The sequence below is a fragment of the Triticum dicoccoides genome, chromosome 1A, assembly GCF_002162155.2.
Source record: "Triticum dicoccoides isolate Atlit2015 ecotype Zavitan chromosome 1A, WEW_v2.0, whole genome shotgun sequence".
NCBI classification, from domain to species: Eukaryota; Viridiplantae; Streptophyta; class Magnoliopsida; order Poales; family Poaceae; genus Triticum; species Triticum dicoccoides.
The window spans coordinates 552,052,253-552,072,967 of NC_041380.1; the positions used below are offsets into that span (position 1 = coordinate 552,052,253).

General features: G+C 44.6%; 2 protein-coding genes across 2 annotated transcripts; one reads left to right on the top strand and one right to left on the bottom strand.

Moving 5' to 3' along the window:
* Window positions 1-5,556: 5,556 nt before the first annotated feature.
* LOC119288549 (probable aldehyde dehydrogenase) lies at window positions 5,557-12,481 on the bottom strand. Its single transcript, XM_037568152.1, has 15 exons — window positions 12,292-12,481; window positions 11,900-11,979; window positions 11,247-11,350; window positions 10,978-11,045; window positions 10,145-10,202; window positions 9,807-9,920; window positions 9,545-9,628; window positions 8,737-8,955; window positions 8,219-8,350; window positions 7,997-8,086; window positions 7,627-7,716; window positions 6,856-7,065; window positions 6,329-6,439; window positions 6,043-6,122; window positions 5,557-5,954 (listed from the first exon to the last, which is right to left on the bottom strand). The coding sequence occupies exons 1-15, from the start codon at window positions 12,366-12,368 to the stop codon at window positions 5,816-5,818; spliced, it is 1,656 nt and encodes a 551-aa protein (XP_037424049.1). The 5' UTR covers window positions 12,369-12,481; the 3' UTR covers window positions 5,557-5,815.
* A 1,703-nt stretch (window positions 12,482-14,184) lies between these two features.
* Window positions 14,185-16,563, top strand: LOC119288560 (ras-related protein Rab7-like). Its single transcript, XM_037568161.1, has 7 exons — window positions 14,185-14,417; window positions 14,535-14,561; window positions 14,957-15,056; window positions 15,167-15,313; window positions 15,708-15,788; window positions 15,883-16,028; window positions 16,202-16,563. The coding sequence occupies exons 1-7, from the start codon at window positions 14,359-14,361 to the stop codon at window positions 16,266-16,268; spliced, it is 627 nt and encodes a 208-aa protein (XP_037424058.1). The 5' UTR covers window positions 14,185-14,358; the 3' UTR covers window positions 16,269-16,563.
* Window positions 16,564-20,715: the final 4,152 nt, after the last annotated feature.

The following is a 20,715-nucleotide window of genomic DNA, read 5'->3' on the forward strand; positions in this document are numbered from 1 at the left end:
GCGGCCTAGGGGAGGGCGGCGGCGGCGGCTGGTGACGGCGACGCGAGGCAGCGGCGGCGGCGGCGGCGGCGCGGAGGCGCAGCAGCGGCGGCGGCGGCTAGGGTTAGGATCTTTCTGCGATAGATACCATGTAGAAGGACAAGTTATGGCTGTGCAATCGCAATGTATTGATCGGTGCACCAGGCACGTATATATAAATACAGAGGTGGGCCACAACCTCAACTATACAAGGAAAACAGAAGGTGGGCCCTACACACACATATACACGTACACAATATACTCAACATGCCCACTTCAGATACAACCTAATGAACAAGATGTTCAGGACTGGAACTAGTTGGTGCATTTTGTCAGGATGCGTCACTGATCTTCGTTCGCGCCATCCGTCAGGAGAGCCGAGCACTTTAGATTCTTTTTTTAGAGAATTTCTCTATGCTGATAATCCAAGAAGCGCCATCAGCGTAGCAGTAGTGCCGATTGCGGATCGCTTTGCAGCACTTTCCATTGTTGCAGTAGAGCATCCACCTCTGCAAAAAGACATCTTATGTTGCCCCATCTTCGTCCCATGAAAGAAGAATGAGATCTTCAAATTCATTATTAAGTTTCAAAATTTTTGTCCATCGATTGAGAGGTCGGTTAATCGAATCATTCAGAAAATAGAAAAAATGTGATGCTATTACTCAATCAAAAAAAAAGTTGAATATATTCCTTTTCTGCACATAAGGGGCAAGTAAGGTCATCCAGCGACATACTCTTCAGCAGATTGTCACAAGTAAAGGCCCTGCTAGTAGGTAACAACCACATGAATTTTTAGGGGAACATGGGCTTTCCACTAGGATTTAACACCCCTCGCACACACAATTGGCGTATCATCGAAGGATTTAGTGGTATACATACCAGACTTATCAAAGTGTCAAGTAGGACAATCAACAACCAGGGAGGGTTCTTGCAAAAAAAAAAAAAACACAGGGAGGGGCACAATGGTGTATGCCTGTATGGTTCTCTAGTTTCATGTCTTTGTGCTCTTATAAAGTAGCACTTCGATAACTGCGATCACAACGTGTTCAGTTGTTGTTTCCGGTCTCCACTTCTTGTGGTGGATAGTTTTTCTCTAGGGGTTTTGGGAGGAAAAGCAGGATTCAAAGTCGAAGGATGTTAATGTAACCTATGTTTCTGATGGTGGATGATCTGGAGGCGACGACATATTGTACTGGTTATCACAACATATGGGATGAGTGCTTGTGTGTTCCAAAAAGACAATAACAAGTTCATCGAATGATGCGTCAACCCTGTTGGCCCAAGAAACAAACAAAAAGGAAAGAAATATTTAACAGAAAAACAATCACCACCACATATGTTAACAAAGTCGTCAATAATGGAAGGTATATAACAAATTCAAAAACAGTTTTGTTAAATCACATCCAGATGTGTCATAAGTATTGCACATCTAAGTCTTATGTCATTGCTCTTATACGGAGATTCGTGTGAACATTTTCTTTTTCTATTTATACTTGATTCATTCACTTAGATGTGCAACAGCCCACAATCAAAAATCATGGTCCATGTAACTCAGTGATACAAACTGAAGCGACATGAACAGATCGATGTTCCCCTGATATGATGGATTCACGCTCGGATTATGACGCTACCAACCTCGCAAAGAACAATCAACCTTACATCGCCGGACGATCGCCGGCCGTGTCAGTCGCCGCCGCGACGGGTCTCCCGGCCCACCCAAGGCGTGTATATGTCTCCCGAGTGGGAGTCCCCCTCGTACGTGCCCCCCGAGAAGGAGTACCCGTCGGCCTCGTAGGGCTCCGTGTCGAAGTGCTCTCCGGCGAACGGCTCCCCGACGAACGAATCCCCGACGAACGAATCTCCGGCGAACGAATCTCCGACGAACGTTTTCGACCCGTGCTGCTCCTGGCCCGGCGTCGACTTGGCGGCCTCGAACCGCCGGAGCACGCCGGTGAGGTCGGCCGCCACCTCCTCCGCCGCGGGCGCGGGGGTCTTCCCCTTGTAGAGCTCGAGCAGCTCCTCCTTGGTCCTCTCGATGCGCTTATCGACGTGTGCGCCGCGGCCGCGGCCGCCACCACGGGTGGTGTTGCTGAAGAGGCGGCGCGAAAGCACGGCCGCGATCGCCGCCGCGGCGGCGGGTGCGGGTGCCCACGCCGCTGGCTGGAGGAGAGCACGTGCCAAAACTAATCGGAGCGCCATGATCCAATTGGTTCAGCACCTGCCTTGATGATCCTGACCTGCGTATATATAATACACTTTGGGTGGGCTTTACGTTCCCAGTTCGGGTCGGACTTGCGCTATGTATAATGTATAGCAACATGGCCCAGGGAGTAAAAGGGCGATGGCGGCCCAGTATACGCTTTGATGCCTCTAAGCCGTCCCTCGTAGAGGACAGGAGTTTATATGCCGACCTCACCGTGAAAACGCCCTTGCGTTCATAATGCCAAGCCCAGAAATCGTCTTGGACTCGGGAGCTGAGAGGAATGTTGAGGATTGCTTCCTTGTCCATAGCATAGAGGTGCGTTTCAAGCACAGCGGTAGCGCACTGATTGGCTTGAACACATCGAAGGGCACTCGCGGGCCGATGCAGATCGCCGGTCCTGGTCTAGACTATGGGGTGCCGCAGTTCTCTCTAAAGTACGTGTCTTCATCTGGAGGTTGGCCCAGAGCTCGATCCCAACCGGAGAGGTCCGAAAACACCGAAGTATGGCTGACTCAGCGGAGTGCACTATCTGTCACGCGGCGGTCGATACATGGCGCCATTCCCTCTTTGACTGCCGCATGGCTCGCTGCGTCTGGGCCCTCACTGACAAGGATTTGACGAAAACAATCATATCAAACAGGGAGAAGGATGCCAAGCTTTGGATGCTATGGTTGGTTGATACCCTACCTTCGGCCGACCTAGCACGGGTATTGGTGACAATGTGGGCCATATGGTGGGCGAGACATCGTGCCATCCATGAAGATCAGTACCAGAGCCCACTAAGTACCCATATTTTCGTTGAAAAGTTTCTGGCGGAGCTCGAGATGATACCGAACAAGAAACCACGTCCCAAGGACCTACATGTAAATTCAGGGGACCTGCATGTGATCTCCAGGGACCTCCATGTGACCAGTAGTAGCCGGGGGAATCCGCCGTCGCATACATGGCTCCCGCCTGAGCACCATGATGTTAAAATGAATGTTGATGCAGGCTTTTCGAAGATTGGAGACCGCGCAGCTGCAGCAGTGATCTACAGGGACAAACGAGGAAACTACTTGGGTGCCTCGGCCATCATCTATGAAGGCCGCCTCGACCCAACTATACTTGAAGCACAGGCATGTTGCGAGGCCCTCTCTCTCGCCTCGGATTTGCAGGTTCAATCCATATGTGTGGCCTCAGACTGCTTGGAGGTAGTGCTGAACATACAAGACGAAGTTCCTTGCCGATACTTTTCTATCTTACAAGATATCAAGCACGAGAGGAGTCATTTCCAAGATGTAAAGTTTCTTCATGAGAATAGGAAGCATAACGGAGAAGCACATGCTTTAGCAAAGGCATCTGCCTCTCTTAGCCTCGGGCGCCATGTGTGGCTTAGTATTTTGCCCGATATCATCTGTATCCCCATGTGTTTGAACGTTTAATAAAGGATGCAGTTGCTCAAAAAAAAAGCCCTCCCTCGTCGGAGCCGGACAAATTTGATTATAGTAGATAGTTGAAAAGTCATCGTGGTCTCAAAGAATCAGCGCATCAAAACAGTAACCATCACCAATGAAGAGAGTTATAGATCGAAAAGACCAAACCTGTAGCCACATAAATGAAAACGAAAAAAACTGGATTCAAATAGATCTAAACGAAGACCGACACCGACCGAATCCTGTGAAATCCGACGGAGACACACCTCCACATTTCCTCCGATCATGGGATGGGGATCGAACGTGAGGGACATTATTCTTACTGAAGGACATCACCACCGCCACACAGCCGCAACCAAGACGTTGAACCTAACAAACGAGAACGGGGTCCCTCACACCGGCGGGGGGCTGTGATCCTCCGCACCTCCACGGCCCAAATGCCATCGAAGGTGGGGCTGATTGTTGGTGGTGCCGACGGGAGGATGAAGGAGGCTTTTCTTGAAGAGCATGAAAGACAGCCTTGTATTGTATCCCCTTCCTAGTCAATGATGTTTTCGGCACAATCTCCTATTTCTGTCCATTTAGTTGGAGATTTAGAAGTGGCATTAAGCGCACATATGGGTCTAAGGGGTTCTTTGGCTCAAAGGAGAAGTGGGGGGAAACATAGGAATAAGACATTTTCCTATGATGACGATATTGTTTGGTTCAAAGGAATGGGGCTAAGAGAAAATGGAGAAAAAAATCCTTTGATCTTAATTTCAAAGGAAAAAGGTTGGAATAATACAGCCCACTGCCCTTTTCAAATTCCTATGGGCGAATAACCAGATTTAAATCCTTAGCGGTACAATAACATGCTGATTATATATTTTTCATGTGATTTGACTTTGATATGATGTGTTTATTGGGGTTCTTGTTTTTCTTGCCCCTGTGAACCAAATCCTTTTTCAATCATCTATTTATGTGATTTCAAACATCTATTTATGGGGTTTATGGGATTTCCAATCATCTATTTCAGGCATGCATTCCTACCATATTCTCACGCCTTCCTATGTTTATGTTTTTAGAATATTGCAAACCAAATAATCCATAGGGGCTAACATTTTCTTCTTCGTGTTTCTCTGTCCCCCTCTGCCGGTGAGATTCGCAAATGTTTTCCCCTGCTCTCCTCTCCTCCTTCGATGATACTGCCGTCCAGAGTGAGGATGGGAGGGAGCTCAAGTTGCTCTTGTATATAGTAGGTTTCAATAGGTTTGTGGTTGCTGGTGTCTGGCCTCGTGCAACTAGGGAGCTCCTCATCAGAGAAGGCAAGCGGTGGCCGACCTTTTCATCGCAACTAGGGAGCTCCTCACCGGAGAAGGCAAGCAGTGGTCGACCTTTTCATCCTCCTACTGTCTTCCACAATGGAAGTCGATTGTTGGCCGTGGATGTGGCACAAGCTCTGTCAATATGCTTGGTAGTCGTCCAGATCTAGCTAGCTAGTCGTTTCTCTCCTTCCCCACTTTGATACTATGGTGTAGAAGGTGAGTTCTAGATGAACGAGCTTCGGATTCTCCAGATCTGGAGCTCTGAGGGGAATAAATAGCAAAGAAAAACACACCACAATTGGCGTTAGAGTTAAACAAAACAACGATTTTATTTTTGCTGGTAAAACCTACTGGTTTGGGGGTAAATTTAGCAGAAAAAACACTGATTATATATTGCATAGTTTCAAGCCCGTTTTCACTAGTCAGGCCCACACGTCAGGGCTGACCTGGCAAAAAATGTCGGGCACGTTGACTTCATTTACCCCCTCTTTTTTCTCGTGTCCCACACCTCTCTCTCTTGGGCATTATGACAACGAAACTACTTGTAGCAGTGCTCTTATGACAAACACCTTGCCTGCATCTCAAGCATGACGGACCAGCTGAGAGCTGACCTGTGAGATGACGAACCATAGAAGATGTTGCATAATTTAATTCTTTTACTAGAGCAACATCTAAAGCTCCATTGACAACCATCGTAGTACTTCCATTCATAATTATGACCTTTATTGTGTTCCTAGGGGGTCGAGACTCTCCCAATTGCCTACACGAGGCTTCCATTATTCAACACAATGTCAGTTCTCAACCAGCTAATTCTGTCCGTGTTGCTTTCTCTCCATCGCCGTCGTGTTCTTCTAGCTAGTTGTCCTAGCCTAGGCATATCATGTAGCCGCAGGAAGTGCCCACTTCTTGGGCAAGGGACCAATGTCATATATGATCTCCCTGTGGCAAGACCAGACGAGTTTGATGGCTTCTGGAGTGCCGATCCCCGCGCCTCTCGGGTCACCGGCAGGACCAAACCTGAATCATGTCGAGGAAAATGTCAGATCATTCATTTTCAACAGCATTCACCGATGATTACTGGTATGGGCAACGGGGCTTGGCTCACCAGTGGTTCTGCGGAGCGCCGGTGGTCCTTGCTCGAATTCCAGCATACGTTGTCCCGTTAACCGATCTACCGAGTACTTCCTGAAAAGCGAGATGATAAGAGCGAATCATTCACCAAGCTGTGGAATGTTCAGCTACTGATGTAAAGAGACTTGAGGATAATAATGTAAATAACTTCTAAAACCACAACTTTATCGGACTCTTGGTGCAAAAAATGAAGACTTCGAGGATAATAAAGCAGCCAAATGGATATAAATTTCAACACTGAAAGAGATGAGCGAACTTGCCTGCAGGAACAATTTGTCGTTTGAAACTACTGCAGCTGTCAGATGCGCATTCATCCTTTCGCAGGCTTCTAATACTAAATCAAGCTGTTCCTCAGAGTATTCTGTAACCACCTGAAATATGCACTCGCAGTAGGTAAGTATATTACTTAAAGAAACTGTCAAAGAAATACAAGTTAAACCAACTTAATGTATTCTAGAATACAAGATAGGCCATGGAAACCTTAGGCCGTAGCTATCTTCCAAGTTAGCAAATTCAGTAAGGGTGAGTAAAACTAGTTTTCATTTGCTATATGAATCTGAAATATAACATGGACCTAAGCATCAAGTGGAGATAAATATTAGTATATTCCATAGCCAAGAAAATTATTCTTCAGCCAGGCCATAATAAGGCCGTAAACATGGGCCCATCTGATACATACGCTTATGGAGGGGGTCAGTAACACTAACATCATAGGAAAATCAGTCAACATCATCAACATGTTGTACAGTAGCATGTGAAAGAAAGCCTCAACGTCTGAATGTATTACCTGGAAAGGACCAAATATCTCCTTTGTCACAAGCTCGAAGTTACCATTTTTAAGGATCTCCACTAGTGGGACAAATACAGCAGTCGGTTTGAAAGCACCATATATTTCTGGGATGGAGTGATTCTCCAAAGGTTCACCACCGAACAGAACCTTTGATCCTGGTATTTTGAGAAGGTTGTTCATGTGCTCTATCATGGTTGCTGTTGTAACCTGCATAAGCAGAAAATGAAGATAAAATTAATTCTACGGTGAAACTTGAAGCCGCTATGCAAGTGAATTGGTCAGTCGGACCCATCGATGCATCCAAGTCTATTTGCTTGAAAAATAATGCAATGACATGTATACCAGGTGGGCAGCCAATTATGTTGGAAATGAGTCATTGGCGAGGAGAGTTGGATCAATAGAGTGAGCACTCGCATTCCTACCTGAAACTGCCTATACTGCCCATCTAGTTGTGCAACCACACCAACAGTTCTAAAAAATGGTGTTAAATGTGGACTAAGTGTTCTTTCTCTCATATGCATTGTACTGTGCAAGGACAAGTTCCTTCAGTTTTCTTTTATTTTCTTACGTAAATTCAGCTCTCTTCTTTTATACACTACTACTTGATGCTTGGATTGTCACAGCAACCAAAGTATTGGGAAACAATTATTGTTAATTGGTTCTGATTTATTACTCACTTCAGCATTTTAACAACTAGCTGCTGCCAAATCCTACACCATGAAGAGAAAGTTACAAAAGAACAGAATGTGGTTAAAGATGGTCACTCACAGTAAGGACTGGACCAATCGTCAAATCTTCAAGCTTCCTTCTTTCAGAAAGTTTCTTCATTTTCTCAAGTAGCCCACTAGATGACCAGTTCTGCAATTAGAAGAAAACTATTAAACACGCTATTGTTGTGTCTGTTGACAGAGAAGCGCAATGTTGTAACAAGCTCCCAAAGTTCATAAAGAGTCATTCACTTCTTTTTTCTTTCTCTGGAGCATTTTACTTATTATCTTAAAATAACAAAAATCACTATGACAAGAGACGGTTGAACTTGAACCAGTGTTCATAAAGATATCAACAACTGGGCGCATAATTCACTAACAAACCCAGGAAGGAAAATTGTGCACTGGTGATATCATTCTTTGGTCTTTACCTTGTGCATGAATAGCATAGACTGAGCAGAGCACTTCTGACCGCTGCAAGCGTAAGCATCCTGGTCGCAAACCCATGAAATATAATCAACCTGTTTGGGCATCATATCATAAAAGTAAGTCAAATCATCTTCGGCTTGGTAAATGCATGACACTGAACTATGAATATACAATGTTATTATGAATATATTGACGTTAAGGATAAAACAGAAGTGACTTCAGACCTCTTGAACATCTGGACCAAGAATTTTCCAATCAAAACCAGCATCTTCTAACTTGATTCGGCCTTGCAAATCTGCAGCCAATTTCTCTGCCACACGTGAGCTCCCAGTGAAGAGGGTCATTTTTGGATTTGCCTACAAAAGATCATGTGAAGAATAAATCCAACCATGAAATATGTGCTGCATATAAGACAGTAGTGCTAGCCCACTTGGTCAATAGCTAGTTCTAGCTCAGAATAAAAAAGCTAGTGGACGCATATTGTTATTTTTTTGAATTCCAAACAATCTCTGTTGTTGAACCCTTGAACATGTTGTACCACATTCAGTAAACTAAAAGAATGGCGGAACCACACACTGCTGCTTATCACTAACATGATGAAAAGGATTCTACATGTATATGTCCAAACATGGAATTGGCTTGTCACAGATTGATTAACTAGTTATATCATCTTACTACAGCACCTATTCCTTTCCAAAGCTACAGGAAACGTTCTCCCAAAGTCATAAAATAGAAGTCAAACCTCCAACAGCAGCTTGTTCATTGTGATACCATCAGAATTTATGAAGTCCACGTCCTCTGCAGGCAACCCACACTCATGAAGCAACCTGATCATTTGTTCCATCACAATGCTAACTTTGCTGTCAACTTTGAGGACTGGTTTATTTCCCATATAAAGTGCACCCATCAGTTGCAGTAAGGGAATCTCCAATGGGAAATTGAATGGTGTGATTATTGCAACCTGCTCAAAGTTAAAATTATATTAGACCTAACATGTCACAGGTAATGAAAATAACTCATGGTGCATCAAAAGCTTAACATTCAGTTACTGGAATAACCATTTGAAGCAACTAAAAAGAAATTAAACCATCAAAGTGTACTTCAGTTCACTCTCAAAAGAATGTAAGACATGCTAAAGAGTTCATAAAAAATTCAAAGTTTATCAAGCCAAATGTTTTTACATCCACATGAAAGTTCCTTTGTAGTTCCAATGGGTCTAACTCTATTATTACCAAATAATTAGATTAAGGATGGAACCTGATCCTTGTCTAACAGCTTCACCATTGCAGTGCATTCAACAAATAATATGTTAAGGAAAAGAAAAAACACTAGCAGGCCATGTTAAGCAATTATTTTGCCTAGTGTATCAGATACAACTCACTTTTGCACACAATTGAATTCATGTGCCCAATAGCTTATAAATCGAGTACCAGGAATCCAATTAGACCGTACCAATTCTTTAGAAGTGCTGATATGCAGTGGAAGGACCAAAAGGAGCAACAAATCTCAAATACAGCATTTTGTCTACCAAAGAAGTTTTGAGTACTTACTGGGCCAAATGGCCAACGATAGCCATTACTCATTTGTCCAACATGATTTCCAGGTACAGCAAATGACCGAGCCAGAAAGCGCACCTGTTATATTAGCCAGAGAGAGTATTAAAGTAGAAAGTATTATTATTGGGTGTTCATTTCAATCTGCAGACCGGGGCATAATGACAGCTCGTTGCTAAACATGCACGCATTCATATAAAACTGTACCATCACTTGTGAACAACTGAACAGGGAAATGAAGAAAATGATCTGCACGTACCTGATCTCCACAGAAGTTCTCCAAGAATTTTTGAGAAACTTGAACTTCCAAAAGAGCTTGTTGATAGCTCTTCGGAGAAACCCTTTGAACAAGCTTAGCAAAGAAATCTAAGACCTGTCAATCACCGGTGACAATAATGAGTGGGGAATTAGATGAGAAAAAAAGGTGCTATCGCTCTTCTCTCCTCTATGAAGGGGTCGCAAAGTCCGGAGGGGATGCCCCTATTTGCATTAATAAATGTGAATCACATGGCAAATTGGCCCATGCACGTGTAGAGTCGTTTAAAAGAAGATCTGAGTAGAAGAAAGTCGCATCATCTTTGTTTCAAGATGGCATACCTCAGGTTGACCAAGCATGTGTGCAGCTTTTGTAGATATATCTCCATACATGAGATACCTGCATATTGGAGGTTCCAAAATTCAGCAAGGTACAAATGCTGATAGAACCAGACACTACTATTATCAGCACAATTTTATACAGGGCATATGGGTTTGTTCATATACCATGTTTGCTGACTACACTTTCAAGTCACAAAAACATGCTACTGCTGGAAGCATGGTTGAACCTTTTGATATCTGGTCATTTGTATTTTACAAAATATTTAGATATGTGACATGAAAAGTAATGTGTATAACTTTTGTAATTCATACTTTCAAATAGTTGCTAAAAGCATTTACGGTAAAAATAATGGCAAAATGCATCATAGAGACAGAGAAGTGAAGAGAATAAAGTAGCTACAGAATACTGGCAATAATGTTGTCAGGGGGAGTATAAAGTAGCTAAAGAATACTTTTTAGGAGGTGCTGTCTGGCGATGAATGAGCATAAATTATAATGCCGTAATTAACATGCATACATAGGTTTGTAGGGTAAAAACTTCAGTGACCAAATACTAAATGGTGAGGAAAACCTTTGTAAATTGTGATTTCATTTATACTCCCTCCGTTCCAAAATAGATGACCCAACTTTGTACTATTTTGGAACGGAGGGAGTAGATTAAAAGGTTGACAATCAGATAAGCGGACCAGTCAAATAAAATTTCCCCAACAGGAAACTAACTAGTTATGTTAATTTTGAAACATTGAGGTCAAAAACATCAGACGGCCGAAAAAAGTATTGTTATGATATACGTTAACCGACTTGAATCCATGGTACAGGAAAATAACACATACCTCTCTGGAGCTCTAAGTGGGTTGTGAAGTCCATGCTTTGGGCATTTAGATAAACTCTCCACAAATGGCTGCACCACAAAAATGTTGCATATTGTTTGAGAACACACTTCGGAGCTAATAGACACACGACGATACCAGTAAAGTATAAACAAAAAGTCAGTCTTTGTATTTTAAGCTGATAAAAGTTGACAAAAGTTGATACGACTAAATTACACTCGTAGCGCTGTAACAATGGAAATCAAAAGAGAAGCACCCCAAAGAATCAATACCTTTATTTCAGACCCCTGAACCTCACCAACTTTGATAAACTTTTCGCCATTTAAAGGATCGACTATCCAGTTCCAGTTAGCAGACTTTATCCATTTTCCCTGCACTGAATTTAACTTCGTCAATGGATGTGGTGACATAGCATATTTCACTTCGGTGGGGAACATGATGGTCATAGATGAAACTACAAAGAAGCCGAATGAATGATTCCATGTTCTGGCCATTCAATTTCAGGTTCCGTACTTTTAAACATAGTTGCTCAACAGTAGTACAGTACTGAATGCTCAACAGTAGAACAGTACAGAACTAGGTGTGAGCAAGTAATCATAAAACGAGCCTAAGAAACAAAGCACCACAGTGACCAAACACATCTTGCCCATTTGGCCCAGCAGGAACTTCACAGGAATGAAGTCTGATACCGATGGCACAAATCGGAAGCGATGGGAAGCTCCTTCTCGAGTAAAATTATTTCTACCCACCTTCACCGTGAAAATAACCCTATTCATATGCATCGCTCTTAAACATCACAAGCAGCAATCAGTAACCCCTTAGACAGAGACGGCTCTGAAGCGTGTCCATGACAAAGCTAGCAAGCAAGCAGGACCAATTTAAAGCAGCCCATACAAGCAGATCCCCCAAATGCCGGCCATCTCACCAAAATTCTGCACTTCCGCGGGGCTTGAGCCAGAGATCTCCTCGGGGGACACCGTCGCAAATGCCGGCGTGTGCAGCCACCTGCGCATCGCGCAAAACTGTCAGTAACGGCCCAAAACACAAACCAAATGGTCCGCGGTCAGTGCAGAATCGAGCAGTAGCAAATCAATCGCAGCCCCCCTCACAGCCCTGAAAGCTACCAGCCCAGATCGCGCCTGAAATCGCGGTCACGGAGCAGGCGATTCGAGCTCCCGTGTTGAGAAATCGGCGTCAAATTTCCACGGTCTGTTTCCCCCGCGCACGCCACCGGTGATGATAAGCTTTGGACGGAGCCGGATCGCGACAAAAGAAGAAGAAGAAACGGAGCAGGGGTGAGAGGCGGAGGCGGGTCACCTGGAAGCGAACGCGGCGGGGGATCGTCGGAGGGCCGCGGCGGCGGCGAGGTGCCGCCGGGAAACGAGGCGGCTCATCGTCGGCTGGCTACTCGCGCTCGATCTCACCTGGGAGCACGGGACGCGGCGGCAGTGTGGTGTGGTTCGACTTGGATGGAGGGACGTCGTCGGCTCGCTCACTACAGTCTGTGCCCCTGTGGTCGATTTTATAAGGGAAAATTAAAGTGTAGTGCTACTTGGGTATGATTGTGGGGAGCCGTTTTAAATATGGTTTATGAGACTCCAAGCTGCAAAAAGGCCACAAAATTATCGGATATTTCAAATGGAGCTTGAGCTTCAAAATTTTGTACAATCAAAAGAACCTGGTTTTCTTTTTTCACACAGTTAGAACATACGAATACGCATGTTGGCAGAAAAATTCAGGCTGTTTTTAGTTCTTAGATGTTCTATCTCTACTGCTCATGTAGGTGCACATGAACTTGGGACGCAAAACGCCTTTTTACTGAAATTGTCCGCATTTGTCAAGGGCAACTCTTGACTGTCGAAAATGTTGGCCCGATATTATTTTTCATGGGTTCATCCTACTTTGTCCGCGCCCTATGTGTTTTTCACAGACTTGTGTTTCTTTATTCTTCGACTTGGAGTAATGGAACTTGGTACCATAAGTTCATTGTACCATAAGTAATAGCTCATCGTACCATAAGTAATGGAACTTGCCCCGATATTATGTTGTGGTATGGGAAGAGCAATAGCTCATCGTACCATAAGTTCCACCAAACATGTCTTTCTACACTACAATCAAGTCATTGGAACATGTAAAAGCGAATAGTCAACCCTTGCCCAAAAAGACATCTACTCGACATGAATTCTGATATGTTGCGCCAACGAACTGCTATGGTGTTGTTCGTGATGGCGAACCCAAAACACTGCCAAAATGAAGATAGCTCCACATATGTGTGGTAAGGGGAAAATGCAAGTAGAATGACAACGCTAGGGAAGAGAGTGTGTGCGGGCTTGTTTTAACTACGAAGATTGGAAATTTAGAAGAAATGTTACAAACTTGCAATGTTTCTTGTTGGCTAGATCATCATTGAAAATGATCATTCGAAACCTTGATTTCCTCCTCCTTTTTATACATTTGCATGCAATTTGTCTGCGTTATGGTCCGAAAGAGAAGCAGCAATACCCATTTGGTAAAATGTGCAGCTCACCGTCCTCCCGGTTTTGGGGCTTTGTTGCATATTCGCAGTTGGAGGGGGCAAAAGCGAACAGATTTTCACATGACTGTTTGTTTAGGGACCAAACAAAATTCGTACGAACTCATTGGCACCGGAAAATTGAGAGGACATTTGAAGGGCAAGATGGTCATCACAACCTGGACAAACGCATTGGACGCATCGACTGTTCCTTGCCCCCCGTCGGTACGATCTGCCAAGGAGCGAGCCACACCAACGTGGTGGTGACACGTTCGGGAGCGGATCACGGAAGCCGCAGCTTTCCACGCGCTACCGACAGGCCAGGCCACCTCATCGGCCTGACTCAGCTCCTCGTGGCGATAAGCCGATAATAATAACGTAAAAAAAAAAAGCTGCCGCACGCAGACGCAGACGCAGACGCAGGGGTCGCGTCTGGGCCGGGCTCCATCACGGCCCAGGCCCGCTAAGCCTCGGACGTCGTCTGTGTCGTGGCCCGCGGGCTGGATTCTCTGGACCCATTTGTTTTCTCAGGTCATCCACCGCCCCCCACTTGCTAATACTCTGACCTTTCTCAAAAAAAAAAAAAACTTGCTAATACTCTGACGGGCGGTCAGAGTCTGACCGGATGGATCGCCCTCCGAAGTGTCTCAACAGTCTGACCGGATGGATCGCCCTCCGAAGTGTCTCAACTCGCAGCGCCTTTTCCCTCGCTCCCCGTGCACCGCCCCGTGACACAACTGCACTGGTGGTGGAGTAGATAGGGGCGGGAGGAGGAGGAGCTGACAGGAGGAGAGCGAGAGACAGACCGATCGATCGCCCACCGGCCCCGCCCGCCGCGCGCATCCGTCCGTCCGCCGCTGCCCGGCCCGGCCATGGCGATGGCGCCGAGGAGGCGGACGCTGCTCAAGGTCATCGTCCTCGGCGACAGCGGGTCAGCCAGCCAGCCAGCCAGCCACATCTTTTCCCCTCGCCGGCCATTCTTCTGGCCTTGGTTTGGGCGTGCTTTTTTAACTTTGTTTGACTTGGGATCATTTGGCTTTGCGTGCAGGGTCGGCAAGACGTCGCTGATGAACCAGTATCCTTCCCGCGGCATCATCCATCGATGCTGCTTCACTTGTTGAAATCTTTTCTAGACGCACCTTTGCGCGGGGGTGCTTCCCTTCCGAGTTGCTTGCTCTGATCCAGTCCGGCCTGCCGGTTTGACTCTCATCCATCTCATTGGCTCTGCTAGCTTCAGTTTCAGTTTTGGTCAATGTCCGATGCCCGTAGATAGTATATCTTGCCGTGCTTGTGCGTTGATTCGGTTGGTGATCATGCTTCGTTCACTTTATTACTATTATTAAGCGTAAAAAAATGCTGCCCACGTCTGTCTGCCGTGGCCGCAATATCGGGGTTTGCTCTATGCCCGCAACATGTTCGATCAAATGCGAGGTGTGGTTTGCTTGCATTTCCCTTGACATGGATCGTCAGGTATGTGAACAAGAAGTTCAGCCAGCAGTACAAGGCGACCATCGGCGCCGACTTCCTCACCAAGGAGGTCCTCATCGAGGACAGGCTCGTCACCTTGCAGGTTCGTCAGTAGGGCCTCCTAGCTCCTTTATTGATTTGGAATCTATATTACGCGCAAGAGGGCCATTGGTGGTTAAAATCATTGCTGTGCACTGCCCTGTTTTGGTGTAGATTTGGGATACGGCAGGGCAGGAGAGGTTCCAGAGCCTCGGCGTGGCCTTCTACAGGGGAGCCGACTGCTGCGTGCTAGTCTACGACGTCAATGCCAAAAGAACATTCAACACGCTTGGCACCTGGCATGACGAGTTCATCAACCAGGTAGCTTTCTCGTCTTTTGCCCGTTCTGACAAGCAGAGCCTCGTGTTTACACTATCAGTTAGTCAGAACGAGAAATTCATAATGCGCATTTTACAATAGTCTCTTCTGCTTTCAAATTCTCAGTGTAAATCAAAACAATAAGAGTGGTCGTTTAGTCCTTTGGATCGTTGATCATGCACAGTGTATTGCAACAGTACAATGTTAGCTGTCTATGGCATCGACAGATTGTGATCATGCCCAGTATACTGCAATAGTACAACGTTAGCTGTCTGCCTTTCTATGGCATCGACAGATTGTGATCATGCCCAGTATACTGCAATAGTATAATGTTAGCTGTCTATGGCATCGACAGATTGTAATCGCTTGAAGCATTTTTTGCCATTTTCACTTTCAGGCCGGCCCATCAGACCCCAAGCAATTCCCCTTCATTTTGGTCGGGAACAAGGTCGATCTGGACGCTGGAAGCAGACGAGTGGTCAGTTAGTTGCTTGAATTAGCGCTCTGCAATTTCAATTTCTTCACTGCCGTGCTCTGCAGTTCCAATTTATGTACTGTTGTGCTCTGCACAGGTTCCTGAGAAGAAAGCAAAAGACTGGTGCGTCTCCAAGGGCGACATTCCGTACTTCGAAACCTCGGCCAAGGACGACTACAATGTCGACCCCGCTTTCCTGTGCATCGCCAAGCTCGCCTTGGAGCATGAGCACGATCAAGACATGTAAGTAAACTCAACCCACGACCGATCTTAAGATGTTTGCCAGATGCAGTGAGTTTGTCAGGTTATCTCAAGGCCTACAGGCTAGAGCTTAGAGGGCATGCAGAGCCTGGAAGCCTGGACTACCGTTACTTAATTCACTAGTGTCTTAACCATGTTTACTTTTCTGTCCCCAGCTACTTCAATTCAGTTGCAGAACAAGGCCCTAAAACCGAAGGACAGACGAGCGGATGCGCGTGCTAGGCTAGCATCTTGGCATTACTGTCCAGTATAAGGCTACAATTCTGCTGCATTTATCGCACTGTATCCATTCTTGAATGTAATGTATGTACCATACGATAGTTAGTGACTGATCAACAGTTGCAAGCTGTGCTCCCTTAGCTGGGCAATAAAATGTAAACAGTTCCAACCAAGGAATTATTGTCGACCTAATTCTTCGTCGGTTGTAACATGTTGCACTTCAACTGCTTGGAATGATTGTAACAGAGCATACTCACTCTAGTTGACTGGATATAAATAAACTGAATTCCCCTTCTCAGTGGTACAGGAAGGGGGCGTCAGAATATATGCGATTGGTAAATAACAACTACTCCCTCCGTTCCATAATATAAGATCGTTTTTTACACTACACTTATAGTGTAGTACATCAGAGTTTGGAGCAACAGAATAGACATATAGGAAACCAACAAAACACAAAATCAGTCTCACTCCAAGAACCCACCAAATCAATAATTAGGCGACTTAAAACCTTTTGAAAGGGCATACCATCTTGTTAAATAGTATTCCAGCGACGAAGATGGCAGTCTAATCGACCTTCACCTTCAGTTTGGGGGAACCGAGTTCCCACACAGTCTCAGGTGTAGGGTATTCGAGAGTGACAATATTCTTATGGTCCTCCTCATCCCCTTCGCCTCCGCTATCTTCTTCATCGCCTTCCTCTTCCTCTTCCATCCCATTCGCTTTCCTCTTCCTCTTTGTCAGGATCAATCTCGTCACCATCCTCATCCTCTGGCTCAAGGCTAGTCATATCCTCATCCTCAATCTCATAACCCGCATCACGAAAACAAACATAGAGCATCATTTGTTCGTCTTCTGCAAACACGGTGTCTTGAGTAGCCCCTGGACAGTTACTAGATTACGACACAAGAGAGCCATCTTCCCTCACCAAGCCCCCATTAGGCACCCTCAAAAAACAAAGCCCCCACTAGGCACACTGCTATCATATACAACCATATGATATCTATAATTTCTAGTAGTCCCAACAGTTAATTTACCGTTGAAGTGGACAATAGGGTCATGGGACCCTTCTTTCACAACGCTGACTTGGAGGCTAGCCGCCACCGCCTGTCACTTGTTGCAGTACTAATTTCACCGTGCTATGGCAACTAAGTAGTTGGTCGATGACACGCTTGTGTTACGGCTTGTGATGGTACGTTGCTACGCCTTTGCTAAACTGTATTTCGGCGTCCTGCTCACCCTTGTCCTTGATTTTTAAATCGAACTCAAACCACATGAAGGCACCAGTAACCAATGGCCAGTATGTACCTGTTACCGCTAACATATCCTTCTGTGCAAAGGGTTTTATAGAAGGGCGATACTACGATTATAAAAGAAAAACATCATCCACCTCCGCGACCATCCGATTAACGCAAAAATAGCCGTCGAATCTCCCCAAACATGCGCCTCGTGAATTGCAACAAGCTGGTTGTTACAATGTTCACTCTGTAACAACGACTTTCTTGCAAAATAACCCAAGGTCTTTTTAGCGCGACACGTGATTTTCTTCAAGCGTTATTTGTGCAATAAAGTTCATGTTGCAGAAAAATATTTGCAACAGAGGTTGTGTTTCATAAATTCCCCCCCCTGTTTTTCACCTTTCTGCAACATAGATGATGTTGTGGAAGGATTTTTGCAACAAGGATGACGTTGCGGAAATTTTCTAATGAAAAAATGATCAATTTATGTAAGCGTTGGCTACTTGTTGGTGCTTTGTATGTTTGTAACATAGCATGTGTTACGAACTTGTCTGTGCAACATGCCCAATGTTGCAAAACTTGTTGGACCATCTTGCGTAGCGCTACGTGTTGTATGATTAAACTTAAACTGGGCGGCCATGGAGGTGGTGGGTACCGCTACGTGTTGTATGATTAAACTTAAACTGGGCGGCCACGGAGGTGGTGGGTACCGCGACTCATCCGCCGGCTGAAAGGTAAGGTTTCCCTTTAGTTAAACCCTTAGAATCAAAACACGACTCCAGTTGGACCAAGGTTTTGAATTTTTGCTTTAGAAATATTCCAGCCATAGCCAAAAATCATCAAATTTCACTGATTTTTGTTTTCATTTCAGCCAAAGGATTCACGTTAAGTTTGACTGAGATTCGATCATTTTTTAAATAAAAATTATTCAAAATTGTGTGTATGCCGAAACATTTTCACCAAAGGCAATTATTTCTGTACCTAATAATAAAGGGAGACACGTTTCTCCGATTTTTTTGGTCCGTCCGCCGCAAAAAGAAAAACAAATCATATCCAAGCTGATACTAAATTATTGTGCGTCCATCTACTAGAAAAAGAAAGACGGTTTTCCTAAGTTATGTTCGTGAGCTGTGTGCACTGTGGCCCAATGAAAATAGCCCACTTATTTTCCTACCATGGCAGCTGGGAAAACCCTATTTGCCGCACGGGGTGACAAATACTCGGAGTTTCGCATCAGGCGCCCAAGACTGGGCCGGCCCGTTTATCGTTTTTGTTTGCCCGGTTTCTATTTTTATTTTTTGATTCCTTTTTCTTTTTCCCTTCCAAGTTTATTTTATTTTCCCTTTTTAAATAAATATGTTCAATAAATTCTTAGAATTTCGTTTTTTAATATTTTTAGAATTCAAAAAATTTGTTACATTTGAAAAATGTTTGACACTTTAATTCTTTTCCCATTCCGAAATTTGTTCAAATTAAGAAATGTTCCCATTTAAAAAAAATGATGTCTTCCACTATTGTTTGAGATTATTTTTAAAATGTTCCAAATTCAAAAAAATATTCTTGTTTTAGTGAAATGTTTACAAATTCAAAATAATGTTCATGTTTAGAAAACACAACGTCTACAAAAATATGAATGTTCAAAACATGTTCTTGTTTTCACAAATTGTTCATAAATTCAAAAAAATAGTCGTACTTGATAAAAAATGTTTTCAAAAAATGTTCGTGAATTCCAAAAAAATTCTGCTTTGAATATTTTTTTCGTGTTTTTCAACAATATACGGAATATTCAGAAAACTGTCCTCATCTTTCAAAATGTCCGAGACGTCAAAAAATGTTCACGTTTTCAAGAATATTCAGCAATTTGTAATTATTAGATCTTTTTGAAAAGTTCAAAACAATCAATCAAAGAATGTTTCGAACCTATCGCTGCAGTATGTTCTTAAATATTTGCGCTGGCCATGATCGTGACTTTGAGGTCGTGAGTTTGATTCTTCAACGGGTCTTTTTTTTATCACGCCTTACAAATACAGGTCATTTCGGTGCTTGCCAGTCGGCTGGACCAGTTGCGAACTTTGTGTGTTCACAGGCTATTTTACGCAGCTAGCGTCATATACTAACTCCCACGCAGCTGGCCGAAGAAAAAGCAGCAATAATTGCTCGATCCCCAGGCTGTTTATTGGTCCTCAGTCGCACTCCACTATTGGGCCTGCTCCACATCCAGCCCATCGATCCTCGTCAAGGGAGGCAAAAATATTTTACGGCTATAAGAAACCGAACTTGCGATGTCGCATTCGGTTCCTCAGGCGGATGCCAACAGAACTAGGTCGGGTTTTTTACGTATAAAAAAGGATGGTGCTCCTATTAAAGTACATATAGATTTTGTTCCGTCCGTTCATGGTTTCTGATTTTTTTTCATTTGTTCCCGGGCGGGCTGAACCGGACCTATCATGCATTTTTCAACCCTAGTCTAGATTCGTCACGGCCCCGGTATATCAGTGATTGCCAGAGATTCCTCCATCAGAAAGTTATGAAATTTGACGTGGTCGTTGTAGACTTAATTGCGCACAATTGCACCAAAGCAATCGTCAAAGCGACCCTCAAGGAGGCAGGGATGGCGAAAACGAATCCGTTGTCCAGAAAATTCTGCACAGATGCGTGAGAATAATGTTGACGTTGAGCCCCCGAGCTCCATGGACTATTTTTTCCATGATCTTGGTTGAGATCGTAGTTGATGTTGATGAAGACACTCTCGATATTGACGATTTAACATGGAGCATAGTCCTTGGACCAGCCGAGATGACCAGTTCAGCCAACGATGAAGATGCCGACATTGACAATGAAGTTTCATTCGGCGTGTAGATTGCACCAGAGCCGATCTGAATACCCAACGAGCGTGTCTTGGATTGACCTGGCCCGTGCACTCGGTCTAACTGAAAGTGCAGCTGCACTTTCTAGCATCCGTGGCACAACCGGCATCATCGGGCTCACTCTCTTCCTTTTTTTCTTCCTCTCAGGAGGGTGTTTCACTCTCTTCCCTTTGACTAGCAAAAGACACACCCACCGGAAAAGGACACCATGCAACGGCAGAGCTATGTGAAAAACAGTGGGGCCATCCCCCCCTCCCCCCCCCTCCCGCGTGCCTTTGTATCCTACCTTATTTCGTATTTCTCGTGCGCGTCTTGCTCAATCACTCTCTGTCTGTATCGATCTTTCCA